General features: G+C 45.8%; 3 protein-coding genes across 4 annotated transcripts; 2 read left to right on the top strand and 1 right to left on the bottom strand.

Annotated features, from left to right (window-relative positions):
- The first annotated feature begins 1,979 nt into the window (after positions 1 to 1,979).
- Positions 1,980 to 8,880, top strand: LOC120669849 (mannan endo-1,4-beta-mannosidase 6-like). Of its 2 annotated transcripts, XR_005672837.1 has the most exons (6): positions 1,980 to 2,424; positions 3,466 to 3,663; positions 7,028 to 7,150; positions 7,237 to 7,448; positions 7,522 to 8,199; positions 8,426 to 8,880. XR_005672837.1 is itself a non-coding variant. In XM_039949713.1 (5 exons), exons 1-5 carry the CDS (start codon positions 2,032 to 2,034, stop codon positions 7,916 to 7,918), a joined length of 1,323 nt encoding a protein of 440 aa, XP_039805647.1. In that variant the 5' UTR covers positions 1,980 to 2,031; the 3' UTR covers positions 7,919 to 8,759. The 2 variants fall into 2 exon arrangements, 1 of the variants encoding a protein (XP_039805647.1); XM_039949713.1 differs by having other exon boundaries at positions 7,522 to 8,759.
- A 650-nt stretch (positions 8,881 to 9,530) lies between these two features.
- LOC120669848 (probable acyl-activating enzyme 1, peroxisomal) lies at positions 9,531 to 11,893 on the bottom strand. The gene is made up of 2 exons (XM_039949712.1): positions 11,629 to 11,893; positions 9,531 to 11,365 (listed from the first exon to the last, which is right to left on the bottom strand). Exons 1-2 carry the CDS (start codon positions 11,839 to 11,841, stop codon positions 9,794 to 9,796), a joined length of 1,785 nt encoding a protein of 594 aa, XP_039805646.1. The 5' UTR covers positions 11,842 to 11,893; the 3' UTR covers positions 9,531 to 9,793.
- An 8,997-nt stretch (positions 11,894 to 20,890) lies between these two features.
- Positions 20,891 to 23,062, top strand: LOC120668573 (keratin-associated protein 21-1-like). The gene is made up of 2 exons (XM_039948311.1): positions 20,891 to 22,189; positions 22,407 to 23,062. The coding sequence occupies exons 1-2, from the start codon at positions 22,090 to 22,092 to the stop codon at positions 22,847 to 22,849; spliced, it is 543 nt and encodes a 180-aa protein (XP_039804245.1). The 5' UTR covers positions 20,891 to 22,089; the 3' UTR covers positions 22,850 to 23,062.
- The last annotated feature ends 212 nt before the right edge of the window (positions 23,063 to 23,274 follow it).

Genomic DNA, 23,274 nt, shown 5'->3' with positions numbered 1-23,274 from the left:
CGATTGTCTAACCGATGTCAAGTGAGACAATTTAAGCTCATCATGCCCGCAGAAAAAGTGCTCATGGAACTTCTGCTCTAATTGTTCCCATGAGCCAATAGAATTAGGTGCCAAAGATGAAAACCATGAGAAAGCGGTTCCAGTTAGAGATAAAGAAAATAAACACACTTTCAACTCGTTTATTGAACCAGTTTCTCCTAATTGGGCAAGATACTGACTAATATGCTCAAAAGTACTCTTAGTATCTTCCCAACTGAATTTAACAAACTCAGGCAACCTAAAACCAGCAGGGTATGCAACCGAATCAAACAAAGTAGGATACGACTTTTGGTATGTGCGGGTTTTACTTCTAACATCCACTCCAAAACTTTCTCTAAGTAGATTAGCCAAATCATTCTTATAATCAGTAAGCATTTTATCGAAATTACTCGAAGAATTTGACTGTGTGGATGTAGATACCTCACACTGGTTTGGAACAAACTGACCGGATGGACCGATCGGACCGGTCGGGACGACCGGTCGGACCGGTTGGGGGGAACCGGTCTGACCGGACTGATATACCGGTCTGACCGGTCTCTGCCGATTTTGCCAATCTGCACATATCGGTCAAACATCTCGTCGGAGATAGGACCGGTGTGTGGCACTGAATTCTTGGAGATTTCTGGTGGTGTGTACTGAACAATCTCGTTTGTTCGGCTAATGTTAGCCGAACCAGTAATACTCATAATAGGATCAGTGTACGTGGGTGTAACAGTTTGACCACTGAAATAATTCATCGGCATCCCATATTGAGGTTGACTCGTAGGATATGCTGCCAATGGTTGAGGAACATAAAATTCAGAAGTAGAAACAGATGGAGGTTCATCGGCTGATTCTGGTTTCTTACCAGCCGATTCCCTTTCCTTAGAGCTAAGCCAATTAACCCAATAAACATCACGCTCAGCTAGCAATTTCTAAATTTGTTCCATAGTAACACCAGAATGTGGAGCAGTTGCAGCAGGTATTACCTTAGTAGATGCATCCGAGGAGGTAGAAGCGAACTCAATCTCCTTGATCTTGGTGACTTTGCCGCGTCGATCAACCTTGATGCTCGCAAGCGCCGCTTGTAGATCTTCTTCATCGCGCTTCTTCTTGCGCTCCTCCAACAGCAGACTAACATCCTCCGGAAGATGCTCATATGTCGAAGGGATGATATTCTCCTTGTCGATTTCTGTGTTGGAGCCCATCATCTTTGGAGTAGATTAGATCGATTTTATTAACCAAAATCTTTCTTCCCCAGCGGAGTCGCCAAAAAGTATGTTGACGCAAATCTCGGTCAACACACGAACGCACTAGATCGTGCGGCGCAAAAAAGAGCTCGATGCAGCTCTTCCTGCGTGGAGCGGTCAGACCGGTCGCCGATAAGAATCGGCGACGGCCGACGAACGCAAACCCGGGAGGGACCCCGTCAGGGTAGACGCACGTATGGTTGTTCTAGGATCGGCAGTCCACCTAGAACGCCTTCAAACGTCGCGGAGACGAAGAAAGAACAGCAGAGGGGGTTGGAAAAACTAGGGTTTGGAGAAGAGGATAAAAAGTAGAGTTTGTATTAATTTTTACAATTTTTTAATAATCTCGTCCTAATACAATTAACCTATTAGGCGAGCATGCTCCCTTAATTTGAAGGAAGTTGGCGTGAAATGTTAGGCCAATCCAATAATTTTTTAGGGAAATGAAGATATTTTATGAAAATGGTGGAGTATATTCTTTCTCAACAGCCGGGAAGAGGGACAACTGGAGAGGAGATGATCTAATATAAGAGAAAAAAATTCACTAGAATTTTTTTCTTGGACAGAATGATGGGGCGTCACTCGGGACCCCTGCCGGCTGCGTACGGATCGATCCGGGTCGTCCGTGCTCCGTCTAACGGCTGCGACGCCGTTGCAGCCGCTGCGTCCGGGACTGAGGACTCGGCGTCACCTCAGCTAGTCAACTCGCCGCGCCCGAGACGGCCGCAAACGCCAAGCCCCAAAACCACGCGGCGGCGGAGCAATGCGGCGGGGGACGCGGCTCTACAGCCTCCTGGGCGCCCTCCTCCTCCTGGCCCTCGCGTACTTCAACTGGCTCCCGGCGGGCCGCGGCCCCTTCGGCGGCGGCGGCGGCCCCGGCGGGTTCAAGCTCCCCGTGCCGTGGCTGCAGCCGCGGATGTCCTTCGTGGGCCGCGCCGGCACCCACTTCGCCGACGCCGGCACCGGCGCGCCGCTCTACGTCAACGGCTGGAACTCCTACTGGCTCCTCTCGGCGCGCTCGCCCGCGCTGGCCGCCGAGATGCTGCGCCGCGGCCGGCGCATGGGGCTCACGGTCTGCCGCACGTGGGCGTTCAGCGACGGCGGGCCCGGCGCGCTCCAGATCTCCCCCGGCCGGTTCAGCGAGCCCGTCTTCCAGGTCCGGATTGCCCTCTCTTCATCCCCTTCTTTCTCCACTAAAAAAAAGCTATCGGGACGGCGCTGGTATTCACTATTGGCTGCTATTCGACTAGAATTGATTCCGCTGTCTGAATCTAACTAACGAGCGTCCTGTGGTGATTGATTCAATGCGCCAAAACAATGCCGTGTGGTAAGTAAGACTAGAAATGTAGCTAACAAACATGCAAACATGCTTAAGCATGTGGATTTTGCCACTCCATGGGCTTAAGTTAGCATGAGAACGTTGTGACTTACTGGAATTCATGGGACGCAGAGGCTGACGCTGACTAGAATTGCCCTCTTTTTTTTGGGAACATGTCTTGCAAATTCAATCTAAGCCACCTAGTGTGGAACCGTTACAGCCATTGGATTATCTTGTTTATGGCAACTGTATGAATTGTATTGGCACCATTCGTTGCGATGAGAAAACCTTTACAACTTCGAAGAGAAGTGCCCAATCTGTGTAACAGACCAGTTTAACATCTTTTGCACGGATGGAAATGCTGCAATAAATGCTGTATTGTAAGTGGCAATTTTTCCAATAAGTTGATGATTACAGGACGTGAGAAACCGGCCAGTTCATAATTCCTTGAATAAGAACAAGTTGAAGTTTAAAATGCTTGTATAATGGGGTAAAATATCGTATATTTAGGATCTGTTTGAAGTATAATTTGTTGCCTAAAGTCATAGATACTAGGTTTCCAAAAGAAAAAAAGGAAAGAAAAATAAAAAACAACCGAGCTGAACTTTAGAGATTTAACATGTATCCTTTATTTTAACATCCTGGCTTGTTATAATTCCTTACCTATACAGCTATACTGTGAAGATTTAATGTGCGTCCTTTCGCAAATGTTTTTAGTTCTTTTTGAATGTGTTAGGTATCTCTGAAGTAAATAGATTTTTATTTTTGGAGGAGTACACTTTTAAAGACCACTCTGAACCCCTCAGCAAGCTGCCTCATAAAAGCCTATTTTTGGGCTATCTTCATGTGATTGTTAAACTGTAATTCCATTCATTGTAGCTGCTGGATTATGTGATATATGAGGCCCGAAGAAGTCATGTTAGATTGATTCTATGCCTTGTCAACAACCTTGATAACTTTGGAGGGAAGGCTCAGTATGTTCAGTGGGCACAAGCAGCTGGTGCTAATGTGACGAATTCTACAGATTCCTTTCTCTCTCACCCAACTATTAGAGGTTACTATAAGGAGTATGTAAAGGCTCTAAAACACGGATACGGCAGGGGGCATGCGTATCCCGTATCGGATACGTATCCGATACGGATACGCGCGGGATACGGCCAGGATACGTATCCACGCCGTATCCGCGTATCCCAGTTTAGTTGGGCCTGAAACTCACAATTGGAAACATCTCAGCCCATTATTGGATACGGCCCAGCCCAACTAACCAGCTCCCAGCTCTTTTGACCTACCCGAGTGCCGACCGCGACCCCTCCCAGCTCCCAGTCGCCTCCCTCACGCAGCCGCTACCCGCACGCGGCGTCCAGACTCGCCGCCCGCCGGCGACCGGCCTGCACCCTCACCGGCGACCATCCTCCGACCTCGCCGGCGACGAGGAGCCCCCGCGACGGTGACGAAAAGCCCCGCATCCGGCCTCCAGGCTCCAGGCTCGCCGCGCCGCCTCCGCCTCCTCCGCCGGGATGGCCGCGCGCAGCCCCTACTTCGCCGCCGAGGAGTCCGCCCGCGGCATCCGCCCGGGGGAGTCCCCGGCCGTGGCGCTCCGCCAGATCCACGCCACGCCCGGCGCGCACCAGGCGCCCTGCTGCTTCGACGCGCTCGGCGCGCGCCTCGTCGAGTGCGCCGGATTCCCCGTCGGCTTCATGGGCGGTGCGTGCGCTCCCCTCCCTCCGAATCCCCCCGAGCCGCGCCCGCCCTCCCGCGCGGGGCTTGCTGCCTGTTTGGGGCCGCGCTCGCGTCTTGTCTGTTTCGGTGTGATGTTGGTCTTCGTAAAACCCTCGTGTGACAGGGTTTTTAACTCGTCTGTTTGAGAGCTCGAGATGCGCATCGGTTGGCTTCGCGCCGTATAATCCCAATCGGAGCAGATTTACCACATCCCCAGTTCATTTCGTGTGCTTCTACACTGAATTACTGTGCAGAGTCATAACCTGTAGGGAGGAACTACTGTCCTTCAGTGCAAATTGTCAGTTCCGTGGCGAAGATTTTTAACACTGCATGAAACTGTCTGCATACTCAGAAGTCAGAACTAAATGATAAGTCGATCTCAAGAAGATGCGAATGACATCGGTAGCCATCCCGTCTCGGGTTGAAGGTGTTCTGTGGTTATTTTTCTGACTACGTGCTGAATGCTGGTTCAGATTGAAGAAGTAAAATGAGTTTTGGTCTTTTTGCTTCAAAGATGGAATGCAGTTGAGGTATCCAGCAGTCCTTGGATTAGAGCGTGTATTTGATCTGTGGGAGGGGTTACTGCCGGAATTCCTTTATCATAGCTTGTAGGCCTTGGGAATAACAGCACTTAAGATTTTGCATACTCTGTTTGTCTGGGAGAACATTTCGTGGGTATTCAAGCCAGGCTATCTCATACATTGCATTGTTTTTTTTCTACAGGTTTCTGTGTTTCTGCGGCACGGCTTGGCTTGCCTGATGTTGGCCTCATCTCCTATGGAGAAATGGTAAACCAAGGGCGTCTAATCAATGAAGCTGTGTCGATCCCAGTGATTGGTGATGGAGATAATGGTTACAGAAACTCTATGAACATCAAGAGAACCATCAAAGGGTATATGAATGCTGGTTTTGCTGGAATCATGCTTGAAGACCAGGTGTGCTCTCTTAGGAATACTAATCAACCCTTCCATAGGTTGGCACCTTAGTTAATATAGTACCACATATGTTATGTTCTTTGTCATGTACCTTTAACTCCCACTGACTGCAATATGAGTTTAACATGTTTTGATATCTCTGTTACCTTTAGATAACAAACACTGGCAGTCTGGCACCGCCCGGTTTGCCTGGTGAGAACCTGCTGCTATCATGTTATTTTGAGTGTAATAGACCTTTAATGTCTCTATGTTGAACTAGAATATCTATTTTGTAATTTATTATGCACTATTATTATTTATTAAAAAATAGTTAAAACGTATCCGCGTATCGGGTTGTTTGGGAAATTGCCGTATCCGCGTATCCGTATCCTTCCGATACCGATACACGTATCCGTATCCGTGCTGCTTAGTGTAAAGGTAACCATCATGTCTGAAATAGATTTTTTTTGTTGTGTCACATGATTAGTTATATGTTCACTGCATTCTTTTTAGTTTACTTAGTTAATTGGCATATGGAACAGCAATATGCATAAAACTTTCATCATTAAGCTGATATTTTTCAGGCTTACAGTTCTTCCAATGAGTCGTAGTTTCTATTATTTGATAATGATTTTGCTGCAAGTCATGATTCTACTGTACATTAGCCATCAACAAAATTACTATCAAATAATGTGTTTCATATAAGAAGTTATCTTGCTCTAGCTCAACAAATACACAATATTTTCTTAATATTCCAATTCTCAAACTCATGAGCTTATTAGAGTGTGGCATCTGATTTTTTCAGCATTCAGCATATGTTTAGTGGAACCTAATTTGTGGCCCACACTAAAGAAACCCAGACAAACTGGCCGTGAAAACCCAGCCAAACCGGCCGTGAAAACCCAGCCAAACCTACATTGGGCTATCTTCACGGCTTTGCACTGAGAATAAACCCAACCAAGCCGGCTGAGACTCCCGAACCCCATCCTCACCCTATAGGGCCACACTGTAACCTAGGCTGGCAACCACTGCCACTATCCCTTTGTATGACTGCACTGTTACCACAAGCCAGCGCCTTCCTACTATTTTTTTGGGGAGGCACAGCAAGGGAATTTTTTTTGGGGTGCAAGCTGGGATTTGAACCCCGGCTGGCTGGTACCATTACTCACTGACGAACCACCACATTACTATTGTGTTTGCATGGGCAGCTCTTGGCTTATAGCAAGTTGCAACAGTCATTGCTGTGAACCGCATATAGAGGTTGCACATATATACTTTCATTACATCTACATACTGCATATATTAAAAATGTATTTCACTGCTCTTTCCACTTCACTTAATAGTAAGTGACTAAACGTATATGTCACTAATATACTAAATATGCCATGATACCTTCTGTATTCCCTCTCACGTACTGACGTACCCATCTAGCCATCAGAGTCAACTTGATTGTCCAATGTCCAAGACCTGTGCTATGAGACATCCATACTGTACATGTTTGATCATTTTTTTTTTCTAAAAAAACATAACTATTTAGGCTAACGCCATAAACCCTTGTTTTAATCAGCTTTTTGCCGTACCCTCATGCACATAATTTGGGAAATTACAATGAATACAGCCCAGTATGTTGTGCCCTAGTGTTGGTCTATGCTATCCACGAGACCACTACAAAGACACCTTTCGCTTCATTGCTATTGCCACTATTCAAGAAAACTGCCAGGCTACCTTTGGAGATATTTTAGCTATTTCATTATTTGTGGAATTTTTTCCATGATTTGATCACACCAATATGATTGTGTTATTGGCAGGTGGTAGTAACCAGAAGAAATTCTTACAGTGGAATTAAATACTGTGATGAGCCTGCTATATTTGCTTGGGAACTCATGAATGAGCCTAGGTGTGTGTCCAATTCATCTGGTCCTCATATTCAGGTAGCATACTATTTGAAGAGCCCATTCCCTTTAAATAAAGTAGAAAGATGAAATCCTTACCGGTTGATTCTGGAGTTTATTTGCAGGCTTGGATAGAAGAAATGGCAGCATATGTTAAGAGTTTGGATACAAAGCATCTTGTCACAGTTGGTATTGAAGGATTTTATGGCCCTGGGAGATCTGAGAGGCTGCGTGTCAATCCTGGAGACTGGGCAGCTTCACTTTGCTCAGACTTCATACAGAACTCAGCTGTCAAAGATATTGATTTTGCCTCGGTTCATGCTTATCCAGATAGCTGGTCTGTATCACTCCATTTTTCTTACTGGATCTAATTGCACATTCTGCCATGTTATTGATGCATTGTTTTACAGGCTACCGAAAGCAAGCATGGAAGAAAAAGTCAAGTACCTTTCTAATTGGGTTGATTCGCACTTGAATGACAGTGAACACATCTTGAGAAAGCCTGTCCTGTTTTCAGAAGTAGGCTACCTCCAGCCTCCAGAAGTGAACAGCACAGTCAATGGAGACACTGTTCTAAAACTTGTTTATGATAAAATATACAATTCAGCAAAAAAGCTGCAGGCAGGTGGTGGTGCTCTTATTTGGCAATTGATGGTTGAAGGGAGTCAGATGTACAATGATGGCTTCTCCATGGTGGCACGTGATCGTCCCTCAACATATAAGTTGATAAAGGAGCAGTCATGCCGACTGCAAAGATTATATGGAAAAGAGGATGACCCTGGTTGGAAATGTTCATTAGTGCGCTAGGGATTTATCTACTATCAATATTGAAGCACCCCACTCTATCAAACACAAACTGGATTCTTGAGTCAATCTTAAGAGGGCATTGCTGAGGCAAACGTGAACAGAGATCTTTATAGTGAACATCTTGTTTCTTATAGCTAAGAGCTAGACTGCTAGTGAAGAATCCACTTTTGACTGCAAACATGTTGATATTTTCCAGTGGCTGAAGTTTTGATCTGTGGTGGCCCAGTCATTCTTGATTTTTCCAGCATACGGTTGGTGTTGATCAGCTATGGCCAAAAGAGGTATATACATTTTACTTTTTCTTTAGGTGTTTATGTACTTTTGGTAGCAAACTTATATCATACAGGTAGTGGAATTAGTTTGTGAACTTGTACTCATACTAGTAAATATATTCTAGCAAAAACTTGTAGTCAAAGTTAGGTTTTAGAAATCGTATCAATGTTACAAGCAACCTTATTTGTGGCTCAACTTATAATGCTGCTATTGTACGAACTATATTGTTTGTAGAGGGTTGAAATGAAAAGCTAACCTGAAGCCTAGAGTTCCTGGCATAGTTTCTCCATCGCCTCCTTTCATGTGGAAGACATGCTCTACTTCAGTAGACTCGGTGGCTTCATGCTCATGCCTTCCATGAGAGGATTTCAAAAAAATAAGATTTGATTTTGGACGTTTCTTGTGGCCGAGGAATGGAAATCCAGGGCGAGAATTGTCACCAAGGATTTGATATGCCTTAATCGTGGTCCCCGCCTTAAGGCCCATGCATGACTTGAGGAATTACACGGAGGGCAGAGTAATTGAGCTAGTAGCAACAAAAGAACCCATCTATCTGGGAACAAGCCAATGTATTCCACACGTGTTTGCATGTTAGTGCTGGGGAGGCGTGTTTAATTAGGTCAACGTACGAGGAGCCAGCAGGTAAGCACACATATTCAAGCAAACCTGATCTTTTGAGAACTTTTTTTTTTTACAAAAAAAATTACAGCAATCACTAGTACATAAACTCCTTTTATCCTGATTCCAAACCCCCTTTTGTCTAGTTTTGGAACCGGGACTACGAATCCGGATAAGAGACCCGGATTATTAGTCCCGGTTCCTTACCATCCCACCTACACAGCTCACGTGTAACTAGTTGGAATGCTATCATTTTAAAACAACACATGGAACCTTTTGGTCTCGGTTGGTAGCACCAACCGGGACTAAAGAGACACCCTTCTGAGTTGGTGTTACCAATCGGGGCTAAAGAGTTTGACTCTTTAGTCCTGTCACCAACCGAGACTAAAGATGGACTTTTAATCCCGGTTGGTGGCTTCAATCGTGACTCAAGAACCCTTCCGTAGCTGTTGGACCCGGAACTAATGCCTAGATTAGTCTTGGGTCCAACTGCGCTCGGAACAAATAGCAAGAACTAAAGACTTATTTTGTTGTAGTGAATCTCAATGCAGACCTATTCTGTTGTAGTGAATCTCAAAGCACATGTACGTAATTAATTAACTGTTCAGTGAATTATATAAAATTTGTGATTGTCACCACATTGCTGCACATGTCCAAAACAACTCGTGCAGGGATCTTGAATTGCTTCACATGTGTTTTTGCCACTTACACGACGCCAGGATCACAACACTCAATGGTGTTTAATTGTTTGTTGGTTGCAAAATTGATCATGCAAGCGACCAGGTATACTGGTCAGTTGATTTGTAGGACATCCTTTCAATTGTATTTTTGATGGTAGACTTGAAATAAACACACTAGACAAACTATACAAGTTCCGGATGAAATTATTACAGGCTTATCATGTGTTGATTGTGGAGCGTTGAGGAGTAATACTGTACTAATTAAGAATCCTTTCGCTGTGAAAGCATCCAGTGATTCCTACAATCAGAGCTTGCTCTTTGTTCCTCTTCCTGACTCTGATTCTGATCCAGCTCCTAGCTGTTGCCTGGAAATGGAGCCGGAGATGGCGCCCATGGTCCTGGCCCTCTCCCGAAGCGCGACCTTCTGCACCTTCCCCGTCGCTGTCTTGGGCAGCTCCGCGACGAACACCACCGTTCGCGGCGCCATGTAGCGGGGCAGCCGCGCCCGGCAGAAGGCGATCACCTCCTCCGCACCCACGCTCCCGGCGCTGCCGCCGTCCTGGAGCTTCACGAACGCGCACGGCGTCTCGCCCCAGTACTCGTCCGGCCGCCCAACCACCGCCGCCTCTGCGACGGCAGGGTGCGTGAACAGCGCTGCCTCCACCTCGATCGTGCTGATGTTCTCCCCGCCGGAGATGATGATGTCCTTGGCCCGGTCCACGATCTTCACGTACCCGTCGCCGTGCCGGACTGCCAGGTCGCCTGACCGGAGCCACCCGCCGGCCAGGGCCTCCGACGTCGCCGCCGCGTCCTTGTAGTACCCGCTCATCACCGTGTTGCCGCGGAGCATCACCTCCCCCACGGTGCGCCCGTCCGCCGGCACGCTCCGCATCGTCACGGGGTCCTTGACGTCCACCACCAGCCCCAGGTGGTGGAGCCCCTGCCGGGACCTGACGCTCGCCCGCTGCTCCGGCCGCAGCGCGTCCCACTCGGGCTTCCACGCGCAGAACGTGGCCGGGCCGTGCGTCTCCGTCAGGCCGTACCCGTGGATGACGAGGAACCCAAGCGCCTCCATCCGCAGCAGCACCTGTGGCGGCGGCGGCGCTCCGCCGGCCTTGACCGTGACCGGCCTCCCGCCGGGCAGCGGCGGCTTCCGCTCCTCCGCGGTGGCGTTGACGATCATGCTCAGCACCGTCGGCGCGCCGCCCATGTGCGTCACGCCGTGCCGTGCGATGCGGTCGAAGATGGCGGCGGCGGTGACCTTGCGGAGGCAGACGTTGGTGCCGCCCTTGGCCGCGACGCCCCACACGAGGCACCAGCCGTTGCAGTGGAACATCGGCACGGTCCACAGGTAGACCGGCGTGCCCACCATGTCGTTCATGAGCACGGTCGCGATGCTGTTCAGATAAGCGCCACGGTGGCTGTAGACGACGCCCTTGGGCCTCGACGTCGTCCCGGACGTGTAGTTGAGGGCTATCGGCTCGTTCTCGTCGGCCGGCCACCGAATTCTGAAGTCCGGCGACCCGCCATTGCTGATGAGAGCCTCGTACTCGTCGTAGTGGTAAGCTTGAACCGATGTTTTCTCGTTCGCTTCGCAATCATCAGGTGATGACGGCGATTTGTCGAGAAGCTCTTTGATCAACACCACGTGGGGCGGCCGAGCTCCGGCGGCCTTACTCACGAGGCTGAGAGCTTGTTTTGCGACGTCAAGCAGAGCGTAGTCGACGAAGATGACCTTGGCCTCCGAGTGCTGCAGCAGGACCGACGCCATGGCGGCGTCAAGGCGCGAGTTGAGCGCGCAGATGACGGCGCCGGCCATGGGGATGCCGAAGTGTAGCTCGCACATCGCAGGAATATTTTGCGCGAACACAGCGACCTGCAAAACAAAACGAAGTTGTCCGTACTAAACGTGGCTGATGCTCCAAATCTGAATCACTCAATTTCTTAAACTTGATGCCAAGTTTGATTCCAAATCTGAATCACTCATATTACTACTGGAAAAAAACCACACTTCCTTTTGTTACAAGTAAAAGTCACCCTTCTAAGAGAGCAAGAAATGGCTAATAAGTTTACTGATACAGAATTACAGATAGTTGGGGATCGGAGGATAAGAAAACCAGTTAACTGTCTCTAAATTACCACGTCGTGGCACGCGACGCCGAGTCCGGCGAGAGCGCCGGCGAGGCGGGTGCAGCGCGCCCGAGTTTCGCGCCAAGTGCGCGGCGGCGCGCCGGCGAGACCAGATGCTGCGACGATGGCCGGGCGGTCCGGGTAGACGAGAGCGGCGCGCTCAAGGAAGCTGATGGGCGTCAGCGGCACGTGGTTGGCGGCGCACAGCACGGTGCCATCCATCGCCGCAATGCTAATGGCGTCGCTACAGAGACTTGGGACGACGGAAATGGCGCCATAGAAGACATCTTGTACTTGCTAGCCCTGCCCGTCCCCGTCTTATTACTGTAGTCGAAGTTAGATTCTACTGAACCACTTCATGTATTACCGTTTTGTTATTTTCTTACTACCATATCAGAGTTAGACTTATTACTTATATTAGTCAAACATTAAGATTTACTATTTCATTATAGTAGATAGTCCATTAAGGTGGATGATAATAAATAGTGAGAAATTTTAAAATGATAAAAAATAGGAGCCGTCCATCTGATAAAATGCTACGATGGTGAAGATAAAAAGTATCTAAAATAAAGTAACTGAAACTTTTAAAATGTGAGACCAAGTACCAAAAAATGAGACCGAATACTAATTTTATTAATTTTTATAAATACTTTCGATAGATCAATGACTAGAAAAAAGTTCAAGGTAAAAGTACTAGAAAGTACCCATTGGTACTTTACAATCATCGCAAAAAAGCTTATACTTTTTATAAAAAGAATAACCATACCTCCTTTCATTTTTAAAAATAAAGTTTACATTTTTTATTTGAACATGCTCGGTTTTAAAGTAGCCGGAGTCCTAAGTAATTGCCGGTACTACTTCAAGAAATAAAAAAAACGTCCTTAGTATTGCAAAATTAATTTCAGTAACATTTTTTAGTCATACTTGAGTTCTAACATATTACTTTCGACTAGTTCCATTAAATAATCTTAATTACATGTACTAATAAGATTATTATTTCGTTCATTTGAACATGGTGGCATAGAATATTAATTTTAATGATAAATGCAATTCATAATATACATTCAAGTCTCACATTCTAAAAAGAAGAAAATTTCCGCTATTTTGTTTTTTTTTGAAAGATTCCGCTATTTTGTTTTAGGACTGAAAATTGGCTACACAAATACAGTAAATATTTTTTTTGGTTTTCCTTGAATTGAACTATCGCGTTTCAATACTGTTGGGCTGTGGTTCTCGGTGTAGAATAGTCATACATCACCTAGAAAGATCATTGTACGCTTTCACCAATTTTTTGTCATCTACTTGGAGCCCAATACGAAAAGGAATTCATTGTGACCTGCGACTTCCCTTTCTCGAGGCTCGTCATGATATCTTGTTACTCGTGTGACACATGGTAGAGAGATTTTTTAAGATCATCACAAATTATGGCTATGTTTAGTTCCCAAAAATTTTCCAACACTATAGTAACTTTGAACATTTGATCACTAATTAGGAGTATTAAATGAGAATAACTGATAAAACTCATTCCATAACCCTCAGGGGAACTCGCGAGATGAGTCTAATGAACCTAATTATGCAATGATTAGATAATATCATGCTACAGTAGCAACCTCTAATGACGGATTAATTAGGCCCAATAGATTCGCCTCACGATTTCCCGTCCATCCGTGTAATTAGTTTTATAATTAGTCTATGTTTAATACTCGTAATTAGTGTTGGAAAAGGTGCCAAAATTTTTTTCCCAAAAAACTTTGTTAACTAAATGCGCCCTAAATTGGATCCCCATATCCTACGGGACGAAATAGGATGTTTTTAGAATAAGTTTTAATTCTGAGTAGTTTAAGTTGCCACAATTATTCTATCACAGTAAAACAGGGGAATATTATGAAAAACAATGGATGAAACAGCTGTCTTTGCATTTTTTTTTAAAGATGGCGCCTCCAGTCTAACAGATTTCAGATGATGATGAAGCACATGTGCAAATGGTTTATCAAAATGGCTTCAACGTAGGGAAGCCAATAGAAGCCACCTTCGGTGTGTTCTGGGCCTCAATTCATTTTTGCAAACAGTTTTAAGGTGTTTAGGCTGAAGATATTTTTGTTTCAATGATTTATAGCTGTTAATGACACAATCGTGCAAGGAGAGAATGGCGACGCATCGTGTAAGGAGAGTGACCCTAGTCATCTTGTCGCCTAGCTTCGACCCCTGATTTGAGGACCGAGGATTCAGCAGTGCTTAAATTAGGAAGAGCATCCTCATTGTGAATAGGGAGAGCTAGAAGATGAATGGATCAGAGACAGAGAGAGATGGGGAGGGGTTATTCAAAGCATATTTCTTGTTAGGCATCACTGACTGCCACTACAAGAGATTTGATTTTAGGTGATATTTTATTTATGTCACGGAAATGATTATTTTCGTTATGTTTTCACACCCAAAAATCCATGTGTTTTCCACTCTATTTTGCTTCTATGTTTCTTTTCTATTACTATGTTTTTCTCATTTTGTACTGGATGAGGTCGATCACTTAAGAATCAGAGGCAGTGAGAAAAGCAGCAGCAACCCAACATGTAGGATTATTAGCTATAACGATCTCAAATGAAAATCTTTTCAACTACAAAGTTGTAGATTTGGTCGCGACATACAACTTTCATATATACTTTTTTTTCCATCTGAGGTCATTTGAAAATTTTGAATTTGGGTGCCAAAACAACCTCAACTGAAAAATTTTCAACTACAAAGTTGTTGATCGGCTTGAGACCTACAACCTTTGTATAAACCATTTTTTAATCTTAGACAATTTGAGTTTTTCAAAAATCAAGTGTTCAAATATTATAAAAAGTCACAAAGGTGACGCGCCTTAATGTTGCACGTCACCTATATGAAATTTATTGGTGATGGACCATAAATATGGCCTGTCACTTATAACAAAGGTGACGTGCTTTGATGTTGCACGCCACCTATGTCATAAGAAAGATGACAGTCAATGTTTTGGTGAGCCCCCAAGGTGTCAAAGGTGACACACATCATCTTCGCGTGTCATCTATATCGCAAAGGTGACACACAACAAGAACACGTCACCTTTGTACGCGTCACCTTTGGGCGTTTCTTAGACTGTCTGCACTCGTGGTACTCTATATTCATCCTCTAAAAAAATATTCTACCATGGTCATCTAGATTCTCTGCTCTATATCTCATTCTTCCGCACCCGTCATACTCTATATACAATCCTATATATTAACTACCACAAATAAGGCCCACATGTCATTTTCTATTTCACTCTCTATATCTCTCCCCATCGGCTCTCTCTCCTCGGCCTATCTTCTTCTCCTCCTCTTCCTCCTCCATGGCGCCGCCTCCCTCCTTCCTCTGCCCTCCTCGAGGCCACTGGATCTGCGCCGGTCAGCGCCACCTCCCTCCTCCCTGCATGGCGCCGCCCTCCTCGAGCTTGCCGGCCGAGCCGCCTTCCTACTCCCTCCATGGCGCCGCTCCGTCCATGGCGCCGCCCTCCTCTCCACCCTTACTCTATGGCGGCGCGCGGCGCGTGTAGGCCAGCAGCAGAAGGGCGGCCGGAGCGCATGGTGGGGTGGAGGTGCCCGGCCTCGCCCTCCTCCCTCACCGGATCCGGCAAGCGCATGGCGGGGCGGACGGGATCCGTCAGCGCCAGCTCGGACCCATGCTCCCTCTGCGGCGACGCTCACGGCAGTGGCGGACGGGATCCGGCGGCGCCAGCTCGGATTCCGGCCGAACGCCGCCTCCTCTCTCCTCCCTCCTCCCTTCCTTCCATGGCCGTGCACCCCTCTTCCTTTCTCCCTCCTAGTGGATCTGCCGGCGGAGCAGGGGTGGTCAGTGGCCTGTCTATTGCTGCGGAGCAGGGGCGGCCGCGACGGAGCTCCTCGGCACTCAAGTGCCGGCGACGGCGACAAGGCAGGGATGGTGGCCCTCTCGCACGCGTCCATGGTCGGCTTTGGGTGGCGGCTGGGCGCCGAAAGAGGCGCGCGCGGTGGCGGAGGATGGTGGGGAGCAGCGGTGGCGTGTCCCTCGAGCTCGAGCTCCGCCGGCCATTCTCCCTCCTCCCTCCAACGCCGTGGCGCTCCAAGATCCACTCCAGCGGCTCTCCTCCAGCGGCGTGCCCCAGCGGCGGCCCGGACGCGCGGCACGGCGGCGGATGGGGAGGGGCGTGCGAAGGACGAAGAGGCCCGCACACAGCTGTTGTAGCGTGTCGTCCGTACCGCGATGTATGTAGTGTGTCGGAGGCCATCCGGGATTTTAGCGTCCGCATTTACAGTACCCGGTGCAGGGTGAAAAACGCTACACCGGTACTGGAGGGTCGCGTCCCAGGTGCTTTAGCACACCCGGGGCGGACAGCCTTACAAAGTGATTGGTTGGATAGTTTTCCTTGTGACAAACGATGTATTCTTTCTTAGATACCTGTATTCTATGCATAACATTGTTTTCTGCATATTTGGATTGCATCTCTGTGTTATAAACAATAGAGTTGTTGCAAGGATACCATCTTGAAGTTGTTGGTTTCATCAGGGGTGGCCCCAAAGTGAAATTAACCGGTGGTGGTTGGTCAATGGGTTGTTTTCAGTTGTTGCTATAGTGATATGCAAGCTACAATGCAAAGAAGGATGCCTCTAAAACGAGGGTCATTTTTTTTTCTCTCCATGAGGTCGACCTCGATTTCTTGTCTCCTTCCTCGTCCTGCACCGGCTGTCATGCCAATGAAAGCAAATTTTGTCACAATCACAATTCAACAAGACAACAGTAGAATCATCTGCATTTAGTTCCTCATTGTATATGACAGTTTCACACCCCTGAGAATTTTTTAGTTAAAGCTGAGGCCATTTTCGTTCATATAAAATTAGCCAACATGATAAAAAATCATTATTATTCTAGGAATATATGCATTGATTATGTATCACAAGTCACGCTTTTTCATACAAATATGCATGCCCGCATTTTGTAGGATTCAAATGCACAACCTCCCCACAACGATGCTTCCTTACCCTTCCATCTAATCTAAATTTTATTTCTGAAACTTTTGCTGGTTATTTAGGCACCTAAATAAATGGAAAGGTTGTCAACTATGAAGATATGAATCTTGCCGAGAGCTTGAATTTTTTAGTTAATTAAATGACTTTTCATGTCCCTACTCCTAATAGTATTTAATGGGAATCACATCTCGACTAGGACTTTTAGTGGAAAACTTGGAGTGTTAAAATGTTATGTTTTTGCAGAGGTAGGCGCCGCGAGGAGCCCCTCTGCGTGTTGGAAGGTGTGCTTGCTCCAACAGGGAGTAAATCTTGTATGATTTGGAGTGCTAAAATAACCCAAGGTTCGCTTGCCTCGACGGGTCCCTTTCGGGTAAGCATCCGTTGGATCTTCGCAAAGGTGCTGCAAGTTCAGTAGTGCTCAAATATTTAGTGTGACACATTTTCATATAAACAGCAGGAAGCCTCATCTTTGCCTTCCTAAAACACTCGGGGCATGTCATGTAGAGTGCATAGTCGTCCCTGCAAGCGCTGTGGAAGCAGCACTTAAGAGTCGGGATCTGGAAGAAGAGCCATGAGCTTAAGCTATCTAGAAAGGAAGGTGCATTGTTCACTTTTTCCTTTTTTTTGTGGGGGTGGGTGTGGGTGTGGGTGGGTGTGTGTGTGGGCGGGGGGGGGGGGGGGGGGGGGGTCTGATTAGGGTTTCTGGAGGAGTGTGCCAAGCGTGCAATTCCCTTTTAACCTTAACCTTATAACCATTATATACATGTCCAGGAATATATAGCATAAGGAAAGTGTTCCTTGATCTTATAAATATGGATCCCCTTTTACTGAATCAGGGCCTCAGGGGTCAGATGTTGAACAATTTACTATACTCCTTGCTCATTAATGAACTGAAACAGAAACGTTGATGTATTGACCTCTTCCAGTCTCACCCATCTGCTCTTAGAGTTCGCTCATCAAAGCAAGGCCTGTTTAGTTAGTGATTTTTTTCGGATTTTGGTACTATAGCACTTTCGTTGTTATTTGGTAATTAATATCTAATCATAGATTAATTAGGCTTAAAAGATTCGTCTCTTCATTTATAATTAAACTATGTAATTAGTTATTTTTAATTATATTTAATACTCCATGCATGTGTCCAAAGATTCAATGTGATAGGTACTGTAGAAAAATTTTTAGGACTAAACAGGGCCAAGTATGTAGACATCAACTAGCAGCGTGGCTTCTCAAAGCTATGAATGACTGTCACATCCTGAATTTTTTGAATTTCAGGATGTGATTAAAATAAAAATAAAACAACAATTTTATAATAATTTTAAAAAATTCAACATTTATTCTCTTTACAGAAAATTTAGTATAAGAAAAATAAATAACAATTGGTTGTTTTTCTAAAGTAAATAAAGTTATTGTTCTTGTCTTGCATCCTTGTTGCAATGCATTGTTTTATTTGTTTGAGTTTAGTTGAATTCAAATTCAAATTTGAATTTAAATGAATGTGATCTAAATTCAAACCGTTTGCCCTTTTTCTTCTTCTTCCTTTCTCTTTTGGGCCCAAACTCCCTCTCCCCCTTCTCTTTTCTTTTTCCTTCCCACGGCCCCATACCCAGCCAGCCCACTTCCCTTTTCATGGCCAAAACCGCGCCCCTCCACAACTCCACCACCGACAGGCGGGCCCCACCTATCGGGGCCGTCTCCTTCCCGTGGGCGAGCCGGACTCAAGCTGAGTCCGACTGCACCACGCGCCGCCGCGGCCTTCCTTGGCCCGCACGTGGAGGCTCGGTCTGTGCCGCTATTTAAGTGCCACTCTTACCCTCCCCTCGACTCCTTTAGCCGCAGCCGCTGCCTCTTGTTCCAAACCCTAACCGCCGCCGCCATTGGAGCTCGGGAGCTCGGTGCCGCCGCCGAACCGCTGCTCTGCCGCCTCCCTTCGGTGCCCGAGCGTCCCTGGAGTTCCTACGTAGGGTGAGAAACGCCGCGCCCCTTTCCTTTCCCTCTCTTCCACTCTCCCTTGCGCAATATCGCTCGTCGGAGCTCTTGCTCCGCCCCTTACCGTTGCAAGCCCCATCCCGGTCTTCAACTCGCCTTCCAGAGCCCGTAGATGAGTTCCCCGTCCCGCAAGCTCTGTCCCCGTCCAAACCCGAGCCGAATCGAGACTTGGAGCACCGAAAACCATGATGTCCGGCGAACCGCCGGCCATGCACCACCGCAAGACCTCGCCGCCGGCTACTAGCGCCGCCACTCGCTCCGCCGATCCGTTCTGAGCCATCGGATCTTGATCCGATGCTCGGGATCAGATCTGACTCAAGTGAAACCGGGTGATACTGGTCAAGCCTAGGAAGATTTTCAAAAGAGCCCCTCTCTTTTCTAGAAATCAACCCGTGATCCACTCAGTTCAAAAATAATTACAAAACAGCCCGTTTTCTTTTGTTTTAACCCCTCTTCTTTTACGAAATCAAACCCGCTGTCCAGATCCTATCTTTTTGCATGCTAACCCCTAGATCTAAGGTTTAGTTACATTTTAGTCCCTGTTTCCTTGAGACCTAGCCCCTAGCAGTTCAAATCTTTTGCAAATAAGCCCCTAAAACCTTGTTTTAGCCATAATTTCTCTGTTTTAACTCCGATTTCAACGATTCTTGTGCTCACGTGATCCTTGCAACGTGTGCAACAGCTTTGTCACCTTTTTATCCTCTATGAGCATAGTTTGCTGTGTCTTGCAAGTCTTTCCTGCTAGCCCTTCATGTATATAGATAATTGCAACCGAAGTCCATGAATCAACTGTTTAGTCCATAGTTTCCACGCTTTAGCTCTGTTTCAACCCGTTCTTGTTGCCTTAGTCTTCTAATAGACTAAGCTATCGTTTAGTAGTGTCGTTGTGCCATAGTTTCTGTTTTGAAATTAAATATAAATTTAATTTGATTAATATCCTTTCATCTAGCTTTCCTAACTAAAAACAAATTAGAGTTTTAACTCGAGTTTTTATAGATAATGCTAATTTGGTTAATAACCACTTAAACATGTTTAAAATTTGCTTAGTTCAACCAAATTCTAAAGTTACGTGTTTAGATGCTCTCACATATCTGTTCTCTAATTAATTGTTTAATTAGTGTAATTTCTACATAGACAATTAAGTATAAAATTTGACTAAGTTTTACATCGATTTTATAAATGCAAATATAATGTGAGTTAATTATAATTAAGGATATTTCTTTTAAATGTCCTTTGCATGTGGTTTCTAATTAATACAAATGAAGCTCATAGTTTCTTTGTTAACGTAAATCTTTCTATAGCTGTTTCTTTTCAACCTTAGCTCTGTTTTCCGTGTTTCTTGCACTGTTGTAACTGTAGCAACAAGCCCTATCTTTTCGTACGCTATTTTAAAGCGTTTCTTTTGTTTTGGTGTATTTTTCTTAGCTGTGCTTGTTGTTTGCTTTGTATGGTTGCTCGATGATTGCCTCGAGTAGAAGGATCGTTGTTTGAAGCTTGAAGAATCAAGAAGCTTTGTATGAGCAAGAGCTGAAGAGCAGTAAGAGTAGCTTATCGTTGGCAAAAGGCAAGTGACCCTAACCATCTTTCTACCTATACTTATTTACAAAACTATTTTGTTTAATTGGAACATGGAGAACCACCTAAGAAAACAGTGCAACCACAATACCATATGGCTCTGGTCTTAGCTAAGTAATTAGATGAACTATATGTTGTGCCTGGGGGCGTTGGCTTGGTGGAGTTTGGGTTTGTGATTTGATGGAGCGGGGGGAGGAAGCTTCGCCTTCTGAGGTACCGCAGAAAATCAGGGACCAGCGCATACATATAGAAATTCTTTGGAAAAGCCTCGTTGTCCCTATGCAATCACACCTCGGAAGTGTGGTATTGTGCCTGATCAGCACATGCATGGTTAGGTTTAAAGTTCTTCGGAAGTTTTACGTGAATTGTGGTGAAAGTGTACAACCTTTGTAGAGTGAAAACTGGTATATCAGCCGTGCTCACGGTCAAGAGCGGCTTGAACCCTTCACATGATTAATAAACTTAAAGATGGATATAAATCACATTTTGGTTATTTCTTATGGCCTTGCTGAGTAACAACCATAAGTATACTCACCCTTGCTTACTGCTGCTCAGAAGAGAAAGTTGCTGCTGCTCAGAAGAGAATGTTACTGTGAAGTCTTTTGAAGATGATGCTGAGTTCTAGGCGTACGCAACCCCCGGTCGATTGCCTGTGAAGTTTGAAGCCTTCGTTTCCAGGATAAGCTGTATAACTCTGATAGTCTATAATTGCTTTTATTCACTTTTACGTGATACTGTTACTGATTATTCATTTATAATGTCTCTATATGTATGAAACTTGATCTTGACATATATATAGCTATGCAATCGGTTTTGATCTTAAAACCGGGTGTGACAACGAATGAAATCCCTTAACAAGAAATTAGAATAATGGAACTAGTGTACGCTAACCTGTATGGATGATTCAGAGATTTGTGAGAAAATTATGTTGATCTTGGACATCTAATCACATTAAAACTGCAGAATGGTTCGACGAGGTCATGTACTCATGTGATATTATTTTGATATTTAAGTATTGTGTTTATGATGGTTTTTATAGTTGCTGGGTTCACACGCAAACTTTATATAGTTGTAGACTTGTAGGCTGTTGATGGAGGATTGATATTTGATATTTGACATCATTGACATCATTGATATTTTTAGTTTATTTGAATATACGAGTCAGTAATGATACTTATTTTACTTCACTTAACTAATTGGGTAAGTAAATATCATTGATCAAAATTTAAGAAAAAATCAATGTAGAGCCGACGTAGTACTGCATGGTACAGATAGTGAAGCAATTTTGGTTTGTTTCACCTTGAGGTACTCAAATCAACTCTAGTGATCATGCGTGGCCTATGCCCATTACTTGCTTTGCCTAGTTGTGATTCCTTAGCTTCCTGTTCTGAACGACACCAGTCTTTTATTGTGTCCTACTGTGCATCCTCTTGGAACAAGCAAGTGGAATAAATAGAGCCAACCCAATTTAACACAGATGCTAGAATCCGAATGGATACATCTACAGCATCTAGCTTCCTATGCATGTTAGCTTTTAGTATAACTCCAGCAATGGGACTCCGAAGCAACTGCCGGGGAATAATGAACTTGCTGTGCACCCTCAACCACACATGTAGCTCCACTGATACTTGAATCTCAATGCCCGGCTACATTTGGGTAGCAATCAAGTCGATGCCAGGACGTACCAAAGCTCTGCCTGATGATGATATACTGATCTAGCTCCTCCGATGCAAGCTAACTTCCAACTGTATCATGGCACTTATTGGAGGTTGAGTTACTTCGGCTCGATCCCGTCCAGTAGCTCAGCGATAGGCTTGCATTGGACGCGTGCAGCGTGCCTGCATGCGTTGCCGGCCGGCTCTATAAAACTGAGCCGCAGCAGCGCGAGGCTTGTTCAGCAGAAGGTGCAGAGATGGCGGTCAAGTCTGTAGTTCTTCTCTGTTTTGTCTTAGCCTCCCTCCTGCTCGCCATCCAGAGTGTGGCGTACGCTAGGGAGCTCACTGAAGCCAACGGTTTGCTCTCTCTCTCTCTCTCTCTCTCTCTCTCTCTCTCTCTCTCTCTCTCTCTCTCTCTCTCTCTCTCTCTCTCTCTCTCGTAATTCTTAAAATGAACTGCACCTGTAGCTGCTTTTACTAGGACGTGCTGGTATATACACTAACATTATTCTGCATTTGTGATATCCTGTGGAAAACAAGCATCATCATTAATGATAGTGTTTTTCACATGCAGGGCATGATGAGGGGAAGAGTGTGAAGCCTACTGGAGGGCCTGGACACATGGATGAAAAGTGGCTGGGTGGATATCCACATGGTGGTGGGTACGGAAAGGAAGGTGGATATGGTGGAGGGTATGGAAACAATGGTGGGTATGGAGGCGGAAATGATCCGCCTAGCTACGGTGGTGGATACGGGCCTGGATATGGCGGAGGATACGGGCCAGGATTTGGTGGAGGATACAAGCACCATGTCCATGGTGGTGGCGGCTATGGACCTGGATATGGTGGAGGCTACGGACCCGGTTATGGAGGTGGGAACAGTTGCCCTCCATGTGGAGGTGGTGGCTATGGAGGTCCTGGCTATGGCGGGGGCAATGGTGGAGGATATGGTAGTGGCAGTGGGTATGGAGGAGCTGGGGGCTATGGAGGTGGATATGGTGGTGGCACTTCTCCATGAAGCAGATAATTAACGTGTCAGTGCAGAGGTACTATGGCGTGGATGCTACTGGGGATTTGAAGCACAAGGATTTGTCAAATAAATCATGCAGGGTGATGTTTCCGAACAACATAATTATGTGTGGCATCGTCATGATGTCCTTGTGTGGTTTAAAACGTTGACTGTTGCCTTGATTGAAGTACCTTAATAAAAGATAGCCCTTGTCTGTTATCATGTATTGATTCCATATGGGATGATCATGTATTGCCTGGCTTTTTAAAACTTATTCCTTGTCATGTATGTGCCAATCAGAGAAGTTTCTTTTATCACAGATCACAGGCTTCCAGTAGGAGTGTTAAATGCTGTTGTTCCAACGTTTTGCGTTGAGGTTATTCGTTGTGGTCTTTTGCGCACTGTCAATTGATTGTTGCATTTAGTCAGAAAAC

This window comes from Panicum virgatum, chromosome 4N (assembly GCF_016808335.1).
Source record: "Panicum virgatum strain AP13 chromosome 4N, P.virgatum_v5, whole genome shotgun sequence".
In the NCBI taxonomy this organism is placed as follows: Eukaryota; Viridiplantae; Streptophyta; class Magnoliopsida; order Poales; family Poaceae; genus Panicum; species Panicum virgatum.
This window is presented reverse-complemented; position numbering and strand designations above follow the sequence as displayed.